At 44.0% G+C, this 23,555-nt stretch overlaps 1 protein-coding gene across 1 annotated transcript in view; it reads right to left on the bottom strand.

The window, feature by feature from the left end:
- The window catches only part of LOC126156192 (cytochrome P450 9e2-like), an 80,855-nt gene that overhangs the window by 41,487 nt on the left and 15,813 nt on the right, over positions 1-23,555 (bottom strand). The window contains exons 2-3 of the mRNA XM_049916284.1: positions 16,716-17,103; positions 10,163-10,300 (exon numbers count right to left, since the gene is read on the bottom strand). Coding sequence (XP_049772241.1) covers positions 10,163-10,300; positions 16,716-17,100 — 523 coding nt within the window. The 5' untranslated portion in view covers positions 17,101-17,103. The remainder of the gene's footprint in view (positions 1-10,162; positions 10,301-16,715; positions 17,104-23,555) is intronic.

Genomic DNA, 23,555 nt, shown 5'->3' with positions numbered 1-23,555 from the left:
CGTATTAGCGACGCTAGCCGAGTCTAGGCTTAACTATTTGAGTTAAGCAGAGACGCTAAAACAACACGGCAGTCAGTTTAAAGGATGATAATGAAGGGCACCACAAAAGATAGATGCTCTCAAGTCCAGCCATGAACCTTGACCACTATCACTGATTTTTACTTGTTGTAGCGTGTAAAACTAACTCTTGTTTTGTTCAACAGATAAGCATGACGTTGAATTGAGCCTGCCGTTACAGACAGAAGCAGACTAGGAGCGGAAGACCAATGCCATAATCAGTCAAACTAGCGTCGTCTTCAGAATTAGACTAACTGTTCTAAAACATATTAATCTTTAACACCATCAGTGGTTGAATTCGTTGTGTGGTGAGCAGATCGAGCGTCTTCATCACACAAGTTGCTGAGTGGGACGGAGAGCACGTAAGAATGGCGTCATCAGCTGAGCTGTATGGGAGCCAAACGAAATCAAATTGAATGATGGATGAGTCTGCGAAACGTAATCCGAGTGGTCCTATACTTTCGGTTCCTCTGAGAAGGTAAATATGCGGTTAATTTCTTCCTTGATTACAACACCGAACAGTTGGTGAAGAGAGTCTTATTACACTCCAAGTAATAGTATTACAGGGATGGAGATATTGCTGCTGTCATGGAGATCAGCCAGTGGCATCAAATTTATAGTGTAAATTGAGGATATATGGATAGGTACGAGGCTGGACATTACTGAAATAGACTGAACAAGGCTGTTGGCAGTTTAAGTACAATACATTCTATCTCTGTATTGACATCTTTGGCCGCAACAGTGACAGTGTATCATTTACTCACTGTGGATGCTATGATGAATTTAGTAACTGTAGAGGCAACACACTGCGTATTTCTAAAGCATCAAACACACATGCACCTCTGTGGTATACTCTGTTGTAAGGGACTCGTCTTGTAGAAGATGGTGGATACTAGGAGAGAGTTTATATACGAGGATTGGAAATTTAGCAGTGGAAAAACTATTTACTTACAGCTCGTACAAAATAAATATGTCTTTCAAAGTTTTATTGACCTTCAAAGTAGTCTCCAGCATAGTGTATAACCCTTGCCAGTGATGCTCTTAGCAGTGTCACATGTGTCGACAGTTCGAGTGGCGCGGTCTGTTAATCGATGAGTTGCAGCAGTCGTCAAGCAAATGCCGTGAAGTGTTTCCTTCAGTCAGAAATCGAGTTGAACTCACGAGGACTTACGTCAGGGGACCGCAGTAGGTGGTACAGCACTCAGCAGTCCCATCAGTCAAACAAATCAGTAACAGTTTGCACTCTACGTGCTTGAGCATTGTTCTGCAAAATGATGGTCAGGTCCCGCAGAAAGTGTCATCACTTCTGTCTCTAAGCTGCTCGTAGGTTGTGTTCCAAAATATGTAGTGCTTTTAGTCGATATTTATTATTTCACAGAGAAATATTACATCGCCGTCATCGTCATCATTATCATCTTTTCCATACCCCTCCTCCGGAAGTAAGTACCATCTTGGCAGTGATGGTAGTGGTGACGGCGATGCGGAGCTATCGGGGATAGCTTCTGAAACTAAAATCAATAAATAAATAAATAACATCAAAACAAAATGAAATTAGTTTTGTGCATCACATAGACAAAGAATCAGTTATGCACCGAATTTTCTGTGTATTAGCATACCCTGTCATAGATACCTGGCTATTTCGAGTCAGACAGTATCGCTTTTGTAATGAATCGCCTTTGTAATGAACCTCGCTTGTAGTTACCGGTACTCATAACTGCGACGAGCACTAAACAATACTACTTGTAAGCCGTATATTTAGGAATGAAGTACCATCGACATTAATGGAAAACGAAGATGATGTATAATTTGACCGATATTTCATGGCTGTAAGCTGTAGGGAATAGAATAATCGAATCAAGCACGTTTAATAGATTGAATCGAGGCCTCGTAAGCCATTAGCCGGCTGCCGAAATATTAATGCGTGAAGCACGTAACTGCCACCGTCACAACTTAGCAAAAGATTTGGCAGGGAGCCGAGAACTTTCAGGCCGTGTGTAAAATCGGTAAGCGAGTCTAAGGATTCCAATCAGTTCCTTGTTGACCAGTCTGGTGCGGCAGTTGAAGATAGCAAAAGCCGAACCTAAGTTTAAAATTTCACGTTTAAGACATCGTTCAAGCATGAAAACCGTACAAACATGCAGTCTCTTGACCTTCGGACGGACCCCCGTATGGAAGATGTGTAACTGACATAAGGAAGTACCGTCAAGATTTGAAAAACAGACAAATCATCTGGTCCGGATGGCATTCCTGTTAGATTTTAGAAGGAGTACTCCAGGGAATTGGTCCATCACCCCGCCTCACTCTCTCTCCCTCTCTCTTTCTTTTTCGTCCAACACGAAGATCGAAACGAATGGTATAAAGGAAAGAAAGAAAGCGCGGGTCACTCCAGTATACAAGAAAGATGAAGGAACAGACCGCAAAATTACAGACCAATATCCCTAACTTCGGACTGCTCCCGAATCTTTGTACGTATTCTCAGTTCGAATATAATAAACATTCTTGAGGCTAAGCTGTTTATGTTGATGAATCAGCCTGATTTTAGAAAGCATCATTCGTTCAAAACTCGGCATGCCTTTATTTCACATGATATATCTAGAACTATAAAGGAAGGTAACAGGTGGATTACATATTCTAGATTTCAGGAAGGTATATGACACGATCTCCCATCGCAGCCCGTTAACGAAGGCACGAGCATATTTAACAGGCTCAGAGATAAGAGAGTGGCAATATCCAATATGCAGCCCAGTGCAATTGGATAGCTGCTGTTCTCTTTATACTTAAATGATTTGGCGGGTCAATAGTCTGCCGACGATGCAGCGGTCTACGATAAGTCATCAAAGCTGAGTGACTGTAGGAGGACACAAGACGATTTAGACAAAATTTCCATTTGGTGTGATGAATGGTCGCTAGCCTTAAATGCGGAAAAAATGCAAGTTAATGCTGATGAGTAGGAATAATAAACCAGTAACTTTCAGGTGAAGTATTACTATCGTCCTGCTTACTTCACTGGTGGGATTGATCCGTTCCAGGTCATGTTGAAGAATTTCGGCGAATGGCTTCTAGATTTGTTACCTGTAAGTGCCATGGAGCTGCTTTCAGAACTCAAACAGAAGTCCTTGGAGGACGGTGTTCTTTCCTAGGAACTGTAAACACTAAATTTAGAGACCCTCATTTCAAGGTAACTACCAAACGACTCTACTGCAGCTAACATTAATTGCGCATAAGGACCACGAAGACCAAATACGAAAAAAGTAGACCTCATATGGAAGCGTCCAGACAGCAGTTCTACCATCACTCTATTTAAGATTAATTGTACATGGGGCCCATTGAACTTAAAGAATTCGAAACATGCAATGCCGTAGATGTATACAAAGAAAAAAAAAACTCTGATAATAACTTCTCTGTAATGCAGTAGAAACACGCATACATGAAAAGCAGGAAATACACCCGTCTCAAAGTTAGCTAATATCGACTCTGGCAGCTTGTATGTGTAGGGTAGAGTTTCGATGTTTCTGCCGCTGGTTTCGAGTGGTTCTTGGCAGGATAACACCAGTTGTATGGTATCGTCAGTTTCCGCGGCGTATTGCGATTTTATGCCGTCCTTCTGTAGTGCTTTGCATATAGTTGTGTAATTAGGACCTATCTTTGTGATTAATTACGCAATTAGGATCGATCTTTGCGTCAGTTTCTCGACCAAAATAAATAAAGTACACTAACCTAACCTTCCTCTCCCGCATCTAGACAGGTTTCATGTGTTGGGGGTGCACTTGAGCATTCCGTCCAGGAGCACCAGGGTTCGAGTCCCAGAAAGGGCTCCGGCATTTTTAATTTCCCATCAATTCCATGTGTGTCTGGTGGTTTAATTGTGTTAGGTGGGAGCACTTGGCCTTTCCACCCAGGAGGAGCAGGGTTCGAGTTCCAGAAAGGGTTTCTCTCTCTATGTCACAACCCCGCGCCGGTAATAACGACTAGAGAGTCAACACTTGCCGGATACACTGCGTGCGACCTTGTTGCTGTCTACTAACGATGCTTAGGAAAGGACTCTGTCTATGTCGCAACCCGCTACGGTAATAACGACTAGAGAGGCAACACGTACCGGATACATTCGGTATTTTGGAATGGTGCCGGCCGTGTCCCAATACTGACCATATATTAATGGAGTTCTAACATCACCTCCTTTCATAAGAACATCTGGTTCGCTATGGCATTAGAGAAAGGTGGTTGTTTACCTTTCCTGGACTTTTTCGTTAAATAGAAGAATGATAGCTCTCTGTGGCATTCAGTTTATCATCGAGTTGTCATCATCCATCGCAAACTATGAGCGTTCTTAAAACATTGTACACAGAGCTCAAGCACTCTCAGATGCACGTAGTTTATTGAAAGTGCTCGCCCACTTAAAGACTGTTCAGGGGAGTTGGATATTCTACCCGGCAGATTAACAGGGCACTATCAATTAAAGCCAAGAACCAGGAAGTGGATAAAGAGGAGAGCGCACCTGAAAAATCTGAAATATTCTTCCCTTTGTTGGCAATATTTCGCGTAAAATAGCAAGAATCCTCCGTAATTTTTAGGGTAAATCGGTTTTCCCCCCACCATTTAAGGTTGTCTCCCTGTTGCCACCAGGATAATTTGTCGTTGTGGAAAGTTAGAATATACAAAATACGTTGCCAGTGTCATACGGCGTGTGGAGGTCAGACCGTGTGCACGGTGAAAGAGAGTTGCACCAACGTTGCACTCGCCTTTTGCAACCGAGGACTCTGCTGTTGCAGAACATTGCATCTCCATCGGAAATTCAATGGCGTATGATAAAACACTAATTCTGGCCACAACAACATATTTTAGTGACCCATTATTTGAAATAGGCAAGGCGGAAAATCTGATAAACCATGACAGCAGCTAATAGCTGGATAATGCGTAGAGTCCTGTAATCTCCTCGTTTTTCTCACAGAGGGAGGCCACAACGTAGTCATTAAGGATTTACTTCAAACTTCGCACACCTTTTGTCATCCGACTCCGAGGAAATCGCAAGAAAAGTTTTTAGCCTCTATTATGTAACTGATATACCTATGTGAAAGAGCCGAATGTAGGAAGTCAGTGTGGTCGAGTGGTTAGCGTTCGCGCTTTGCGAGACGGGCGTGGGCAGGGCGACGGTTTGAATCTCACTGACACTTATATCTTATGATAATGATTTAATCTGAAGAAATGTATTAAAATTTATGCTACGGCCAGGTCTTGAAACAAGGTCTCTTTGCTTTTTAGATGGGAATGCTAAGGATTACACGAGCGCACAACAATAGGTAGCATTGTTGCACCGACTACCCAAGTCCCTGTCCCTCCTTAACACAGACTTCACACGTTCAGCTTATTTTTCCCTTGATCGTCACTATCGCCGAGGCCCTCTCGGATTGGAATAGCAGTCCACCGTTGGATGTAACGGGGAAATGCTGTAACACAAATGTAGGCGATCTCTAGTTCTTACGATTAGATTTGGGTTTCATCTTTATCGATGATAACGATGGAAACTGAAGATGTGCATTACAATTTTTGCCACAGCGGAGACTTGAACCCTAGTCTCATAAACACACTAGGCAGGAATGCCACCACAGCACTCTGCCGCGCGTTGCTGCACGCACTACCCATTAGACTTAGGTACCACGTGCATTTTCATGAAGTAGTGAATTTAGTATGTTATCAGACTATTTACTATTTGTAATTAAATTTTAAAGGACGCGGTACAGGCTTGGAAAGCCCAAGTCAAACCTCGATAAATGTTGATACGAATGACGTCATTAAAATCAGTAATATAGTAAGTCACAATGTGCCAGACCACAAGAGCAACGTACAATTACTCGTGAGATGTGCTCTCGACATGACACGATGCTGGATGGTATTTGACATACAGACTTGGGAAACATAAATTGAAAGTTGATGCAAATACACGTGATTTTTTTCGTTAAATTACTTCTCGAATGTCATGAAACTTAAACAATATGACCAGTGATTAAAAAAATTGATTAGTAATTACTTTTGAGTGGGAGTCGAACCGTGGCGTCGTATTCATTCATCTTACGAAGCTCGAACACTAATTACTTGACCAACAGGAACTCTAACGTCCGGCTTCTACACACAGAGAAATAAGCACAATATAGACGCGTGAAACTTCGCTTGAGATTTTCTCGAAATTGCCGGAGTAGAGCACCTTCCTAATTGCACATTACTTTGTTTTAATGGCCTCCTAAAGGTGTACAAAGTTTGAAGTAAATCCCAACGTCGTGGCCTGCCTTTGTCAGATCGAAGACGACGGTGCAGCCGAGTTCCGCCGTTGAATGAGGCAGCGCGCTGCCACGGGGCAGTGGGGGCGTGGTCTGTCTGTGTGCGCCTAATGCTACGCAATACGGGGTGAGTCACTCACTGTTGCCACCAAGAATAACTCCGAGAGTGTGATAGGAGCTGAAAAGTTTGTGGGACGAAAGCTGCATCGGACAACGGGGGCCAGAATATGACGTTGGTGTTTTGTTGCTAGGTGGGGTCGCTTCAGGGATATGAACGTTAACTTTGTTTTTTTTTTTAAATGGGATGCTATAGTTTGGAACTTATTTTCTGATAGTGGCTGTCGAGACGAATCCAATGATGTGTAACAGTACGGTCTTTGAACGTCAACGAAGGTCACAAAGGTGGCATGAACGTCCATTTACAGAAGGTGTTCGAAGTGCAGACCATTGGTATCACTTCTTATCACGGATTGAGTGGTATTCCTTATCACATCGGCACTTATCGAAGCACATGCTCTGACAATTTTCTCTCGCATATCTTCTACACCTACATCTACATTTATATTCCGCAAGCCACCCAACGGTGTGGGCGGAGGGCACTTTACGTGCCATTGTCATTACCTCCCTTTCATGTTCCAGTCGCGTATTGTTCGCGCGAAGATCGACTGCCGGAAAGCCTCCGTGCGCGCTCGAATCTCTCTGATTTTATATTCGTGATCTTCTCGGGAGGTATAAGTAGGGGGAAGCAATATATTCAATACCTCATCCAGAAACGCACCCTCTCGAAACCTGGACAGCAAGCTACACTGCGATGCAGAGCGCCTCTCTTGAAGCTATCACGCTTACCAAATAACCATGTGTCGAAAGGCGCCCCTCTTCTTTGCCGGAGCCAACATGGATTTTCAGTTGCCCAATAACATAAAATTTCCATGGTTCGTGAATGTAGCCTCGCCACTAACTAAAATCAAATTAATCTGAACTTGAGCACATCGGCAGAATTCAATGCGACGCATACAGTCCGTACCAGTTAATTCTTGGTGGAGACGATACGGTGAGGATGATGTTTTTGGCGATGCGGAACATTAACAACACTACTCTGGCTAATGCCAGATTCCCCTGCAATCTCATCCGAACTAACACAAGGGTCTCAAACACGGTGGGAAGAGTACCAATTTCCATTTCCTCTATTAACTTTCCTTCGCGGGATATGTTTCCGATGCGTTAAAGAACCAGTTGTTCTCAATTTGTCATACACATATTTAAATGTACGACGTTCATGGCGAGTACGTTGAGGATATCTTTCAGTGCACAAGTCTCTAGCTCTCACTGAATTTCTTTGGCATTCTCTGTAAATGAGAAACATATAGACTTGTTCTTTGGTGGAATACGTCATTCACATTCGCTCGATTCGACGATACTAGTCTAGCGTTGTATTGCGAAACTGTCGAATGGTGTTTACATGTCAATGGCACGTTAGATGGATACGCCGTATTCGCCGAATATTTACTATTTGCACGATATACGAGAGAGAATTGTGAGAGCATGTGCTTCGATAAGTGCCCAAGTGATGAGGAATACCATGCAATCCATGATAAGAAGACTGCAGCACTGCATTGATACCAATGGTCATCACTTCGAAGACCTTCTGTAAATGGACGTTCATGACAACTTTTTGACCTTTGTTGACCTTCAAAGACCTTACTGTTACACATCATTGGGTATGTCTCAATAACCGTATGTCTGAATAACCGCTATCAGAAAATAAGTACCAAACTATAGCATCCCTTAAAAAAATGACCATATCTCTGACGCGACCCCATCTAGCAACAAAAAACCGGCGTCATATTATGAGCCCCGTTGTCCCATGCAACATTTGTCCCACAAACTTTTCGGCTACTGCCATACATCCGGAGTGGCAATAGTTAGTGGCTGTCCCTGTATATTGCGGAACGGAGGACGCCTTAGATGGCTTGCTTGACGGTGATTGGCAGGTGACCAGTTGAAATATTATGGAGTTTAGTTGACTACGACCGGTTGCAAACGTGAAATTTCTTCGAAAATAATCTTCCTTCCGTCCTGTAACCCATGTGTAACTCATTTAGCACTCTATAACCACACTGGAGCCCATGGCAAACTTATTGTCTTCAATAGGAGTGCGATCAGCGATATCAGTTTCATAAAGTGGAATTTTTAATCTCGTTACATGAAAATTAGCTCTCATTTTATGCCACATACGGTCTTCGTTCATGGAAACATCACCAGGTCATTAGCTAAACGGCTAATTTTTTAACTCTTGGAGTGATAACGCAAATGAATGCAATTCTGCGCTCCACAGGTACAGCAAGAAAGAAGGGATTTTTAGGGTCCAGAGGGGGGGAGGAGGGAGGGGTGGTAGAGGTCAAGAAATGAACCACACAGGCACCTTCATGCTCGAGGAGAGGAGTGTTCCTCAGAATCCTTACACGATGTGGGATCGTTGGTGTGGTGCAGCGGCTTGTTGAAGGTAAATGTCACCTGCAGAACTTTGTAAGCGATGATCAGGGCGGAGGTTCCTGCATCGTTCTCCTGCGAATACAGCAGAGGATTAGGGGCCCCCATACATTGCCATGTCAAACCCCACACACAAAAATATGTCCACCGCCCGCCTGAACAATGAGCTGTTGGAATTAATTCCTTCTGTCGTTTCTGAGACTCCGTATCCTGCAATGGATATGGACTAACTTATACATCAACTTATCTGTCCGGACAAACTCGTCCAGTGGCAGTGTTCCTGCACTCCTCATAATCACTGTGCTCTGTGACAGAGATAGAGGTGCAGAATGGTGGTGGCGTCGCTATCCAGTAACGGGTATGTTTCTGGATGATGCGGCAGCCTTTCAGTTGTTGATGCTCGAGTGCTCAAGTGACCCGTGGCTAAAACGATGATAGACAGGCATACGTGTCTTCCTGTCGTCGTAGCGGAGCACAGCGAGAAGGGACGGGGCATTTGGCTGCGTGAAACCGTTTCAGACCATTTGGCGAGTGGTGAGCCTCATAAACTGTAGAAAGAGCGGAAGGCATATTTCCATTTATTGAATTAATTATAGAAAAATTATACAGCATATACTGAATATGTTATATTCGAGACTCTTATGTGTTATTTCTTTGAATAATTTTCAGGATGAAATCGGTGTAGAAACTGAGCTACATCCTTCTGTTAGTGAAATGTTGTTCTTTGTATTCTGAGAATGAGTATTTGATATGGATCGTAAAATGTTGCACCGGCTTTCATCGTATAGGCATAAATTCTGTAAGGACCTAATGAGGAATATATTCTTATTTTCACGCCTCCATATGTACGTGGAACCGAAAGGCTGGGGGATTAACAGTAGTGTAAATTACCCTCCTCCAAGTGTTGCACACAGTGCAGTTACTTCCAGAGCGCATATCTTGTTTTACGTGTTGGAAGTGATAAACGATTAGTAACGTCAAGTAAATCTGATTTATGTGTACGATCAAAAATACAGTGGCAAGTATTTCGTAAGCTGACAGTTGGATCAAAGCAATGTGGTCTCTTAAATCCAGTGCAGAACGATGTCTTCGTCAACGATCGTATCTTCATTTGTTCAAAGTAAGCTTTAATTTTTTTTACGTTGAGAAAACAAATGCAGAACAATAAAGTGACGACAATAACATAAACACTGCACACTATTGCGACAGGATAACAGTCTTGTTTTGCTACTAAGGACAGTGTTGCTGTCTGACTTACTCAGCGACGCTGCACTAGTAACAGAAGAGTCAACAGTTTGTTATGACACATGCAATTACACTAAATGCAACTTGTAAACACTCACTTCTCAGCTCTGCCATTTCTTTCGTTAGGTGCCGGACCATCTGCTGCCCAATCTCTGATATAAGTACGAACATGTTTTTCATCTTCATAGAGGTGAAGGCTGGGCTCAGAGTAGTCCTCATGTCGTGCCACTCCTTTCCTGCAGAAACGTATTGTACATAGAACTTCATTTAAAAAATTGTTTACTTTAACATAGGTCGGAAGAACAGCTCAACATCGATTAAAAATAACGTATTTGATGACAGATTGAACGTACAGAGTGCTCCCTACGTCATACTAAACTACTTACCGGCTTGAATCACATTCAGAAAAGATTTAGCATACTGTTGCAATAAATTTAGCTGCACAGTTACAATGACAATAAGGGACGCTAATGCTTTTACTTATTAAAAGCTGTGCAGGATTAACTTAAAACTGGATTGGGGGGGGGGGGGGGGCGGGTCCGGACCCCTTTGACGCCTCCTCCCGCTTTGACTACAACGCTACGTCCTTGTACTGCCGCCCACGTCCTAGCTGGCAACGTCACATTTCTTCGCAATATTGCAGATCTTCAGCCCACATTGCAACATGAGAAACTAAATGCTGTAAGTAACGGGTATCAACCGCCGCAAGCGGACTTTCAGATTATTTTGTGCAAAGCATGGAATTTGTTCATGCCCCATTCAACGATACAGCTTGTGGCGCAGTATGAAGATTTGGAGCATTGGCTGAAATACGACTGTGGAGTTGTGAACCGAAAATTTTGCGAGTTTACATAAACAACCATGCATGAGCAGCGCCTGTTAGACGGAGGGGTTTCGACAGCCGATCAATTGCAGTCATTCTAACAGGAAGCAGGTACCACGTCTCGTGTTGTCTGTAGTTCAATTACGCCTAAACGGTCAATACCGCGGTTCGATCGCGTCCGTATTGTTACTTTTTGCCAGGATGGGGTCTCAACAAAGGGTTACTACTGCAGTAGATGACCGCTACCTACGGATTATGGCTCGAAGGAACCCTGACAGCAACGCCACCATAATGAATAATGCTTTTCGTGCAGTTACAGGACGTCGTGTTAACGACTCAAACTGTGCGCAATAAGCTGCCTGATGCACAACTTCACTCTCGACGTTCCTGGCGTGGTCCATCTTTGCAACCACAACACCGTGCAGCGCGGTACAGATGGGCCCAACAACAAGCCGAATGGACCGCTCGGGAGTGGCATCACGCTCTCTTTACCGATGAGTGTCGCATATGCCTTCAACCAGACAATCGTCGGAGACGTGTCTGGAAGCAACCCGGTCAGGCTTAACGCCTTAGGCACACTGTCCAGCGAGTGCAGCAAGGTGGAGGTTCCCTGCTGTTTCGGAATGGCATTATGTGGGGCCGACGTACGCCGCTGGTGATCATGGAAGACGCCGTAACGGCTGTACGATACATGAATGCCATCCTCCGACCGATAGTGCAACCACATCGGCAGCATATTGGCGAGGCATTCGTCTTCATGGACGACAATTCGCGCCCCCATCGTGCACATCTTGAGAATCACTTCCTTCAGGATAATGACACCGTTCGACTAATGAAGCGAGCATGTTCTCCAGACATGAGCCCTATCGAACAAGCCTTGGATAGATTGAAAAGGGCTTTAATATGGACGACGCGACACACCAACCACTCTGAGGGATCTACGCCGCATCGCCGTTGACGAGTGCGACAATATGGACCAACAGTGCCTTGATGAACTTTTGGATAGTATGCCACGACGAACACAAGCATACATCAATACAAGAGGACGTGCTACTGGATATTAAAGGTAGGTGTGTACAGCAATCTGGACCACCACCTCTGAAGGTCTCGCTGTACGGTAGTACAACACGCAATGTGCGGTTTTAATGAGCAATAAAAAGGGCGGAAATGATGTTTATGTTGATCACTATTCCAATTTTCTGTACAGCTTCCGGAACTCTGGGAACCGAGGAGATGCAAAACGTTTTTTTTATTTGTGTATATTAGCAAGAGACTTCCTAGGTATTCTGGACTGTGTAATTATACACTTTATTCTGGGCTGTGTGATTACATACCTTCTTTCAAACTTGGTCACAGTTACATGCCGATGGTCACTACTTTACGCTGCATTATCTTCATCATCTCTAATGTTCACATTACTTTCCCGATCGTACTCCATAACACCATCTTTCACTTTCACTCCCTGAGTTAGAATTTTCATTTAAAATAGCGTTCAAAAATCTTTCCAAAGATGGTTCACGTATTCTTTTAAACATTTCTGAGTCTCGATGTGAACAGTAGTGAATTGGAGCAACTTACTGGAAATATACAAGATAAATACAGCCGAATGTCATCAACAAACACTTCCCCTGAAAATAAACTGATTACGGAAATTATCAAGAATTCCAGCCAACAAGAAACATAGACTTGCATCGTTTCAGACATTGGAAACAAAAAATCTTACACAGAAAATTTTTCTGTATCATGGACACGTACTTGGTGGGGCAGAGTACAGGTTGTTGAACGCATATTAAAAGTTTCATTTTTCTTCTTTCAAAGGACGAGATTCCTGCAAAATTAGCCGACAGGGGTGGCCGTGCGGTTCTAGGCGCTACAGTCTGGAGCCGAGCGACCGCTACGGTCGCAGGTTCGAATCCTGCCTCGGGCATGGATGTGTGTGATGTCCTTAGGTTAGTTAGGTTTAATTAGTTCTAATTTCTAGGCGACTGATGACCTCAGAAGTTAAGCCGCATAGTGCTCAGAGCCATTTCAACCATTTTTGAACCTGCAGAATTGATGACCAATTAACGTTTCGTACAATATTCAATAAACAATAACTCAAAGGGAAAACTTTCTATGACTAACCCTGGCAAACATAAGCAGTAAGGAATATTCCTCCTCCAGCTTCCTTGGGTGAGGTACGTTTATGGTCAAGACAAGTTTCATTCAGTGAACATCAGGTGACACTGCCAACAGTGAGAATCTGTTATGAAGGCTGTTGGTAGTATCATACCATGATGTTCAGTTAGCAGTGTATCCTCTCCTAGCGACGGGATGATGGTCTGTCGAGAGTGCGGTTTATCATTCAGTGATACTGATGCTCTCGGTGATCGGGACCTCACCACTGTCATGTGAGCAGGGAATCGATGGGTTCAGGGGGATCGTACTCAGCCCCATGCTGGTTCTCGAAAGCTCCACACGTCCAGTGCTTGGGTTGACAGATATATTGATCGCTTGGACATGCAGAATCGCACAGCCTCGTCACGTTTCCTTGGTCAGGAAATGGGCTTGGCTGTAGCTAGTCAAGTATGCACACTGACAGTCCGAGCTAGTCTGGAGCACGATGGAGTATCAGCGTGGCGATCGCTGTTGAGAGGAGAGAGAGGGGAGCGTCTACAGTGGTGCGACCAGCAACAACTCTGGACACCAAAGTGGCCCTGCGTCGTCTTTAGAAAAGTTCCAGTTCTGCGTGCAGCGTCACGACGGTCATGTCTGTGTGTGTACGCTCCCAAGAAATCGAACATTGTCATATTTCTGTCGACATCGTCACTTCGGCTCAATACGTTGGCATGATGACACAGTATACAATGTGGTCACCTCTGGTTCACGCAAACAGTAATTTGGAGAGCCATGTGATACATTTTCGACTTTTTGAGGCCGGTGACATGAGTCCTACTATTGAGATCTCCGTGACATTATCTTGCAATGAGATATTGTTGTTCTGACCTACATTGCTACAGAGGGTTTTCGGCTGTTGCCCTGGGCACAGCTTTCTCTAGATCTTTCAGCCACTAGCCGAGAGACTGGCATGCCACCATTCTCCAGCCTCTACAACTGATGAACTCTGGCATCGAGATGAAGCAGCATGGAATCTATTATCTGAACAGTCCGGCTCGAAGCTAGCTGGATTTGAGCCCTTTTTTGCTGCCGAAGGCTGCTCTGTGATATTTTGCTTCCTATCTTCTTTCAGATCACCTACAAATTTAATCATCACATGCACCAGACAGGAGACCCTTCAAAGTTAGATATTAAAAGGACCTGCTAAGTAACGGTGGGGCAAATGTGCACAGTCCCACATGTGCTGAACCCATCCGCTACTTTTCCAATGCACATCATGGTGACTAGAAGACTTAGAACTTTTGTATAAAAGAAAGTACAGGTCACAGGCTTGACCTGTTAGAAGAACGTGGAATTATTAAATATTTTGTTCACAAAGACGGGCCAGTTTCAAATGAATAGGTGTAATTGAACGACAGGAATTTTGTGGATAGTTTCAGAGTCCTAATATCATTAACATACCAGAGAGATTGCTCGATATTCCGGATGACTATGTATATGTAATTTTCCTCATCTTTTAATGCTGGTGTTCTGCTTATTCTTTCTTACGCTGTTAATGTGTTCCTTGAAGTTTTGATGTTCAGATATGTATATTTTTATTTATATACTGTTTTACCATCTTCGTTCCCTCTTCCCACTCTTTGCAGCCTCCTTTTTCTCCCACTGGTTTTTGCTGCCTACCCCTTTGATTTGTCCCCCCCCCCTTTTCCCCTTCCTCCTTTCCTCCCTTCCCCTTCATCTTCTTATTGTATTGTTTATTATTTATGATAACTTACAGTTTATATTCTTAGATTTTACCACAATAACTTTCCTTGATGGTAACTTATTAATTATTTGTCATGTAAATTTTATGTAAGTACATAGCCAAACATGATCTGGTCTCAAATGCCATAATTTTAATTTTTAATGTTTTAAACTAGTTTAGTGTAATAAAGGTCATCCACTAGTGCAAACTCTCCTCGCCTGTAATGTCATACGAGGTGCATTCAAGTTCTAAGGCCTCCGATTTTTTTTCTCTGGACTGGAAAGAGATAGAAACATGCGCATAGTTTTAAAATGAGGCTGCGTTCATTGTCAATACGTCCCAGAGATGGTGGCACCGTACGGCAGATGGAATCTTACCGCCAGCGGCGAGAATGAGAACTGTTTTAAATACTTAAAATGGCGACGTTTTCCTTACTTGAACAGCGTGCAATCATTCGTTTTCTGAATTTGCGTGGTGTAAAACCAATTGAAATTCATCGACAGTTGAAGGAGACATGTGGTGATGGAGTAATGGATGTGTTGAAAGTGCGTTTGTGGGCGCGACAGTTTAATGAAGGCAGAACATCGTGTGACAACAAACCGAAACAACCTTGGGCTCGCACAAGCCGGTCTGACGATATGATAGAGAAAGTGGAGAGAATTGTTTTGGGGGATCGCCGAATGACTGTTGAACAGATCGCCTCCAGAGTTGGCATTTCTGTGGCTGCCCGTGTGGCATGTTGCCAAGCAATGTTGACGCGCAACAACAGCATGAATGGGACTTTCTTTTCGTCGGTTGTGACAATGGATGAGACGTGGATGCAATTTTTCAATCCAGAAACAAAGTGCCAGTCAGCTCAATGGAAGCACACACATTCACCGCCACCAAAAAAATTTCGGGTAACCGCCAGTGCTGAAAAAATGATGGTGTCCATGTTCTGGGACAGTGAGGGCGTAATCCTTACCCATTGCGTTCCAAAGGGCACTACGGTAACAGGTGCATCCTACTAAAATGTTTTGAAGAACAAATTCCTTCCTGCACTGCAACAAAAACGTCCGGGAAGGGCTGCGCGTGTGCTGTTTCACCAAGACAACGCACCCGCACATCGAGCTAACGTTACGCAACAGTTTCTTCGTGATAACAACTTTGAAGTGATTCCTCATGCTCCCTACTCACCTGACCAGGCTCCTAGTGACTTTTGGCTTTTTCCAACAATGAAAGACAATGTCCGTGGCCGCACATTCACCAGCCGTGCTGCTATTGCCTCAGCGATTTTCCAGTGGTCAAAACAGACTCCTAAAGAAGCCTTCGCCGCTGCCATGGAATCATGGCGTCAGCGTTGTGAAAAATGTGTACGTCTGCAGGGCGATTATGTTCATCGATTTCGGGTGAGTAGTTAATTAGAAAAAAAATCGGAGGCCTTAGAACTTGAATGCACCTCATAGTGCCGTTTCTAGGCAGAAGCTTTCCTTAGCTCAAGCGTTACGTAAATGAGGCTAGTGGATTAGCTGTACGTTGGTGAAGTACTATTCAATGGCGAGCACCATGTTGTGCAAGTTTTTAATATTGTGGAGGTGAATTTTATATTTTACTGACACCGTTGAGCTATACAACGCACCTCCAGTACAACATCCAACACAATAAGGCTGAATAACATTTGTATTCGCAACGATTGTAGTATGTATAACTTACCATGTATTCAGTGTTAACCGGTTTAGTCACTCTTTTTCTCCTGAAGAAGATATTTCATAAACTTTGAAACCATAGTGAAGGGATTTAAATAAAACTTTTCACCTGACAGGCTCTTTATTATTTCTTCACGAATATTTTATCCTACGGCTGCTGCATCAACCATGTGCAAAATTTTAAAATTTAATCATCTATTGTTCCTACTGTATGGTAAACATACAACAAGGAAAGTTTTATTATTTGCTATCCTTTTTGGTATTGCAATTTTAATGGTTAATAGTGTATGTGAGCGTATTACCTTTCAAAGCGAAAAGCATTCTCGTTAGCAGTGGATTGGCCTTGTCAGTCGTAAAGAAGTCCATGTGGTCGGTGAAGTGGTCGAAATCCTTGACGGTGACAGATCGGATCAGTTCGGGGTCTCTGACCATGACTGCCGGCATCGTGAAGGAGAAGACGCCACCGTACGGAAACGGGTCGAGCTCCTGGTACAGGTCTCGGACGATCTCGGTGAAGGACTTCCTGTAGAGCAGCACGTCCAGCATGTTGCCCACGAGGGGCAGCGGCGGCACGGAGGGTACCCCGAGGCGGGCGAAGTGCCGGCTGTGGCGGCGCCACCACAGGAAGAGCACCAGCGCGCCGGCGGCGGCCAGGGCCGCACACAGCGCGGGCCAGTCGGCCGTCATGTCCTGCAGGGATCGCCGGCAGCTGATCGTTTAGGCAAACATTAAAATGCACATTGATTATAAATCAAGTGATGATTTTAAAAGGATGTATTTCCGTCAATACTTAATATAAAAACAGGACACTACCACCGTTACAAAGAGGGAAGTTTGTCTCGATGCTGCCTTTCGACTGTGTACGTGGTGTTCTCATCAGCTCACTTCCTATAATCGGATATCAGCAGCAAGAACGCAGTCTCCAGGGTTAAAACACGCACTGATCATTGTGACCACCAACCTAATACCCGGTATGCCCACCTTTGGCACGGACAACAGCGGCGACACACCGTGGCTGTGGAAGCAATGTGGCCTCGGTAGGTCGCCGGAGGAAACTGACACCACACCTGCACACACGAGTGACCTAGCGACGACGAGCGGTCACACCAAGTTAAATCGCATCCCGGGTGTGTCCAGTCGGGTTCAGATCTGGTGAGTTGGGGGCCTACACCAGCGGGCCTCGCCACTGACCCGCCGGCTCGTCTCCGCCTCGTGGTACAGCAGCCGAGGAGCCGCTGTCCTGCAAGACGACAGACTCGCGCCCTTCCACGGGAGTCATCAGACTACGCAACGCTCTACCACTGCGCCAGCATCCAGTGAGGACGGTGACGTGTGCATTTCAGCAGTAGCTGCCGATGTCGTGGTGTTAACACTGGCACACGCGTGGGTTGCCTGCTGCGGAGTCCCATCGTTAGGAGTGTTCTGTGCACTGTGTGTCTGAACACACTTGTATTATGCGCAGCAGAGTCTGGTGTTAGTTCCGCTGCAGTTCGCCCCCCCCCTCCTGTTTTACCATCAAAGTGCATATAATCCCTAATGAAATTCGTTATAAGTAATCCATCTCAATTCGCGAAGAACAGTGATGCTCACACATAAAACACTAGAGGAAAAAATGACCTTTCCTATCCGTTATTGAAGCTGTCAGTTGCTCAAAAAGGAGTATATTATTTGGCAACAAAAATCTTTGATTATTTGCCGAACAACATAAAGTGTCTCGCAGGTAGCAGATCAAGTTTTAAATCTAGCTTCAAATCATTTCTTTTGGACAACTACTTCTATTCCATGGACGAGTTTCTGTTTCAGAACCGGTTAAAAAAAAATTGTACCTCTAAATGTAGTTGCATGTGTAGAAGTAAAAATTTCAGTAACATTATTAGCACTATTCATGTGTGTATATGTATCTTCTAATCTGACTTGTTCCCGTCTGCCCAGCCTACGACGTCCGACATCTTTAATGAGCGGTGGCCGCCCAGCCTCACGCCATCTGGATGCGTTTCCACCCCGGGTTTCCCCAGGTGCTGAACACACTCACCTCAGCACTCCTCGAACACCCGACAAGTCGTTCAGTTTCCAAAACGCTCGTGCTAAGCCTGCGGGCCATCACAGTGTGCTCTCGGTCAGACTCTGATAGATCGCACGTCTTCCCCGTTCTACAAGCGGACAGCACGCTTATGTTATACTAAATGCAATGTGTTTGTGTCTGACTGGCAGTCATTCCTCGCCAGATGATGCTGCTATCGCCTGGACAGGTTGTAAGTAGGCTGTTTAGGTTTTCTTATTGGTAACGCTATGTAGCGCTCTGTATGAAAATCACTGCCTGTGCTGTGTGCAGTCTGTGGCTAGTTTTCATTGTTGTTTGCCATTGTAGTGTTGGGCAGCTGCATGTGAACAGCGCGTAGCGTTGCGCAGTTGGAGGTGAGCCGCCAGCAGTGGTGGATGTGGGGAGAGAGATGGCGGAGTTTTGAAATTTGTAAGACTGGATGTCAATTATGAATATTAAGGTAAATACATTGTTTGTTCTCTATTAAAATCTTTCATTTGCTAACTATGCCTACTAGTAGTTAGTGCCTTTCGTAGTTTTAATCTTTTATTTAGCTGGCAGTAGTGGCGCTCGCTGTATTGCGGTACCTTGAGTAACGAAGATTTTTGTGAGGTAAGTGATTTGTGAAAGGTATAGGTTAATGTTAGTCAGGGCCATTCTTTTGTAGGGATTATTGGAAGTCAGATTGCGTTGCGCTAAAAATATTGTCTGCCAGGTTAAGCACAGTCATGTATAATTGTTCAAAGGGGACGTTTCAAGGTTCATATCGATAGCAGGTCGTTGGTCATAGTCTTCTGGCTGATCAGAGTGTGTTAATAGAAACAAGTTGTTCCAGTAAATATGGGCCAGCAAACAAGCTCTATGCTAGATAACTATGAATATATAGCGCTTTAGTGAGTTAGGTGACTGAGGACAGTGTACTGAACATTATTTAATTTACTAGCACACTGATAACTGTAGCTATTAAGAGTAATATGTTTTCAGATTAATTAGTATCTCCAAGTACATGTGGCAAAAGCAAAACATAGCTGCTTATCTTCCCATAGGCAGCAGTTGAGGTGTACAGGTATGGACGCAAAATGGTTAGTCTATACTGACAGGCGTAGTCCGTTTACAAGGGACACCCTTGACCTCGAACGCTCGGGGCCGTACGAAACCATGCCTAGAATAACACTCGATCATGAAAAAACAGTGGTATGTGTCATTTCCAAGCAAAAGGTTGCTTTCCGCCACAAGTGCCATTTTAATACACAGGAAAAAGGAAAAAGATATTAATACCATGGGAGGGAAACTATACGTAATTCAATGACGTCAGTACATCATTACATTTTCATTCAACAGTGCCAAAAAACCCCTGCTTAAAATAATTATAATAGCGGAAAACACACATATCCTACGCAACTGTCAGTGCTTACATTAATCCTCATAGCGCAGTTTCGTGTTTCCGATTAAGTGGTTAAAATAATGTGAAAGAGAACATAGTGCACCTCTCGTTAAAGCCACTGTTTTACATTCAAAATCACTTTCGAATTAAGCAGTCCAATATCAAAAGCCACACTAATTACATTTTCAAATGATGCATGGGTATGTCAATGTCATAACCTGTCTTTCACCAAGTAGGATTCGTTATCAGTAGGAAGGTTTTAGAGAGCGTTACTGTGAACAGTTTAGTGATAGGGTTGCTCTCAACAGAAGCGACAGCAACCTAACACAACACAGACGTATACTTCGGTCCACAAAATTGTTTGTAAATCACAGAGTGAAGTGTGATGATGAAATAACAATCACGTATCTTCACTTGCGGTGTGGCACATTGTAGCCTTACAGAATTAGCAGTCCTCATACAGAGCTTATATTACCGGAAGAAGTAAACATCGAGAAGTAGGCAACATTTTGTTGTTTTCGGTGGCAATGTCTTCGGCATAACATCTTTATTTGCAAAACTTGCGTTTAGAAGGGTGACATCGAGAAGGATACGATCTGTGTAACCTGACCAGGAATCACACAGCAAGAGTCTCTTTTCCACTTGTTCTCCAAGGACTGAAGTTAGAAAACGTTTCATGCGTTCTTTAATCATTTTTCCATTTTTGATTGCCTCCACGTGAACGTTCCGTGGGCAGATTGTTTCAAGTTTGTTTAAAATATTTGGGCGGAAAGTGTCTTGTGCCTGTTGAAAACAGGCTAGTCGACCTGTCATTGATGAAGCCGCATCAGTTGTGTAGCTGTGGATAGAACTATGTACAGACTTCAGCACACTAGCTGTAGTTTTCTCACTTCTGTGATGCAGTGTTGGTGATGAAGACATTGAATTAACTCTGGTCGCTGTTACACACATTCTTTATCGCCACACCCTGCTTTGTCAAAAGCAGTTCACTTTCTCCACAAACCGTTGTGCGTGCTGACATATACTAGTCTCGTCTTCTACGTCCTTATGAGTGACAAATGTAGTAATATGTCTGTACGAAATGCCATATTCAGTCTTAACACTGTCGATAAAAGAAACTGAAGGTTTGAAATTGTCCACGTCAACAACCATTTTAGACGCTTCCAGTGTTCGTATTTGCAGATACCAATAGTGAATTGTAGATCTGTACGACCTTGCACAATCGAACTGCGGTAATCGAATCAAGAAAAGTGTACAACTGAGACGGAACAATAAATGAGAATTATCTAAAATGCATACTCCTATGCAGCTACTACATTCACTCGAGACGATTATATCGGCTGTAGTGAAGACACATTCGTAACGTAGCTATATCATTCACGCAACTCGAGCATTTGTTAGTGCAGCTACGACATACGCTGTGATGGTGCTGGCAGGTAAGTGCGAAGTTTTGTATGGAAATCACACAGACCACTGTAGTTTTTATGATCGAGTTTTAGTCTAAGCATGGTTTCGAGCTCCAGCGTGTCCCTTGTTAGTGGTGCTGTTACGAAGGTGCAGAAAACACCAAGTAGTAAATTATTATCGTGATATCAACAGCAACAGAGAGTGGTATAACGAGAGTAGGATTCGTTATCAGTAGGAAGGTTTTAGAGAGCGTTACTGTGAACAGTTCAGTGATAGGGTTGTTCTCATCGGAAGCGACAGCAACCTAACACCGACAACAATAGTGCAGGTATACTTGCCGACGTCGCAAGCAGAAGGTGGAGGAGATAGAGAAAATATATGAGGATATTGATCGGGTAATTCAGAACGTAAAGGGAGACAAAAATCTAATAATCATGGAGGATGAGAATGCGGCTATACGGGAAGGGGTAGAACAAAGGGTTGCGGGAGAATATGGGCCTGGGACAAGGAATGAGCGAGGGGTTGTTGTTCCCTGTGGAGCGGTGTGGCGGTGCGTGGCGTGTGGGACACGCAGCTGGAGGGGTGAGCCTCAGTACTCGGCGTTCAGCCAGTTAACACCGTTCACCACTGGGCTGTGGGGACCCGAGTTTTCCTGCAGCGTTGACGGTTGCTACCGGCGGCTTCAGTGGACAAGGAGCGGCTCTCGTCGCGTGCAACCTGCTTGCGACGTGCACCAGTCCACTGTGGAGTGCTAAATACGCCGAGATGTAGTGAACAACCTGTTAGCAGCCACGAGCAGCAGGGCAGTATTATCCAGGGCCTCGCTACCTGCAGTTCTGAAGCTATTGGCCTCCTTGATATTTGTTTGAAATTATCTATGAGACTGTTTAGTAAGTAATGTACTTAAAGATAGTTAATTCTGCCCCGTGTGAGGTGGCCAGGAATCCAGTTTCTTATGCCTTTCGCTGACACCTTTGGCACTGTGTGTCTCAATCTGGAGGTTTATGTATGTGCCAAACTAGTATTTTGTAATGTTACCTTGTATTTGAAATCATGGTTTGTTATTATTGAGTATTTAATAATACTGATTGTAATTTCTGTCTGTTGTAGACCTCATGGCCCTTCCTGGGGCGAATTATAGGATTTGGCCTGTAACTGAAGTTGTGTGTGCTCAGCGTAAAGGTACGCATTTGTGGGTCATGTGCATGTGCGTGCTTGTATTTGTACACTCTCTTGCTCCGTGTTGTGAATCCCTTCGGGTTATAGGTGTAACCGGCCGTCTGCCACTTGGTGCGTATACCAATTACAGCGTCTGTTAGCCCCTGAGAGACCCCAGTAAAGGTATACCCTGATTTTTTAAATCTTGTTTGAGTAATTATGTAATTATTCTTTTAAATGACCTCGTGCATTGCTTCTTGTTATGGCTGGCGAGGTGAACTTGCAATGTTATGAGCGGGTCGCCCCCATACTGAAGTTTTAATAGTTGAACTATCGATTGCCCGTTTCAGTATTACTGTGCACGTTAATTTTCATCAGACTTGTTTTGCTGTTTGTTGTTCGGTATATGTCGGCAGCAGTTGACGCGTTTCTGCCTCGCTGCTCCGGGGCAGGGACGCACTTTCCCCCTGCTTCGGCGGCTTCCCCGTCGTCGCAAGACGTCTGAGTGTTGGAAGGTCAGACGCGATTCTGCGGTTCTCCAGTTCCAGCCCCAAGTTGAGCAGTTTGTTGTTATTCTTTTGGTATCGTGCCACGGCGGGGGTGTCACCGGATTAGCAGGTAATTGACTCAGTAATTCTGTTATTGTAAGGTCCTTGTGAGTGTGTGAAAGTCTGCGCAATCTGAACAATGAGTTTCTTGATTTCTTAAAAAAAAAGTGAGGATTTCATTGTGATTGTCATTTTAATTGCGTTTTAGGGGACCAGTAGTTTAATTAAGTACTTCACGTGATTTATGTGGAACAGGCTTGTGCCCAATCAGTGAAGCACTGCTGTTGCTTCGGTTTTACATAAGGGTAGCCCTTGAGCAGCTTGGCTGTATCTTGTCTGTATGAGAGCAGAATAACCAGTGGACATGTATGCATCTTAATAGTCTTCATGTTCAGCTCCTTTTATGGTATTACCCCACAGCTGTGAGCTAGTGGCGGGGACAGAGTGCCGCCGCAGGTCTGTTTATTTAACTGTTTGTAGTTTGGCCGCCATTGTGTTGCACAGTTCACATTTTTTGAGTGCTATTTGTAATGTAAAGGGACTTATACATTGTGAATTTAATTTAAGAATCGTAACTACTTGTATGTATCTCCCAAGAATCTTG

The sequence above is a fragment of the Schistocerca cancellata genome, unplaced genomic scaffold, assembly GCF_023864275.1.
Source record: "Schistocerca cancellata isolate TAMUIC-IGC-003103 unplaced genomic scaffold, iqSchCanc2.1 HiC_scaffold_1103, whole genome shotgun sequence".
Lineage (NCBI taxonomy): Eukaryota > Metazoa > Arthropoda > Insecta > Orthoptera > Acrididae > Schistocerca > Schistocerca cancellata.
This window is presented reverse-complemented; position numbering and strand designations above follow the sequence as displayed.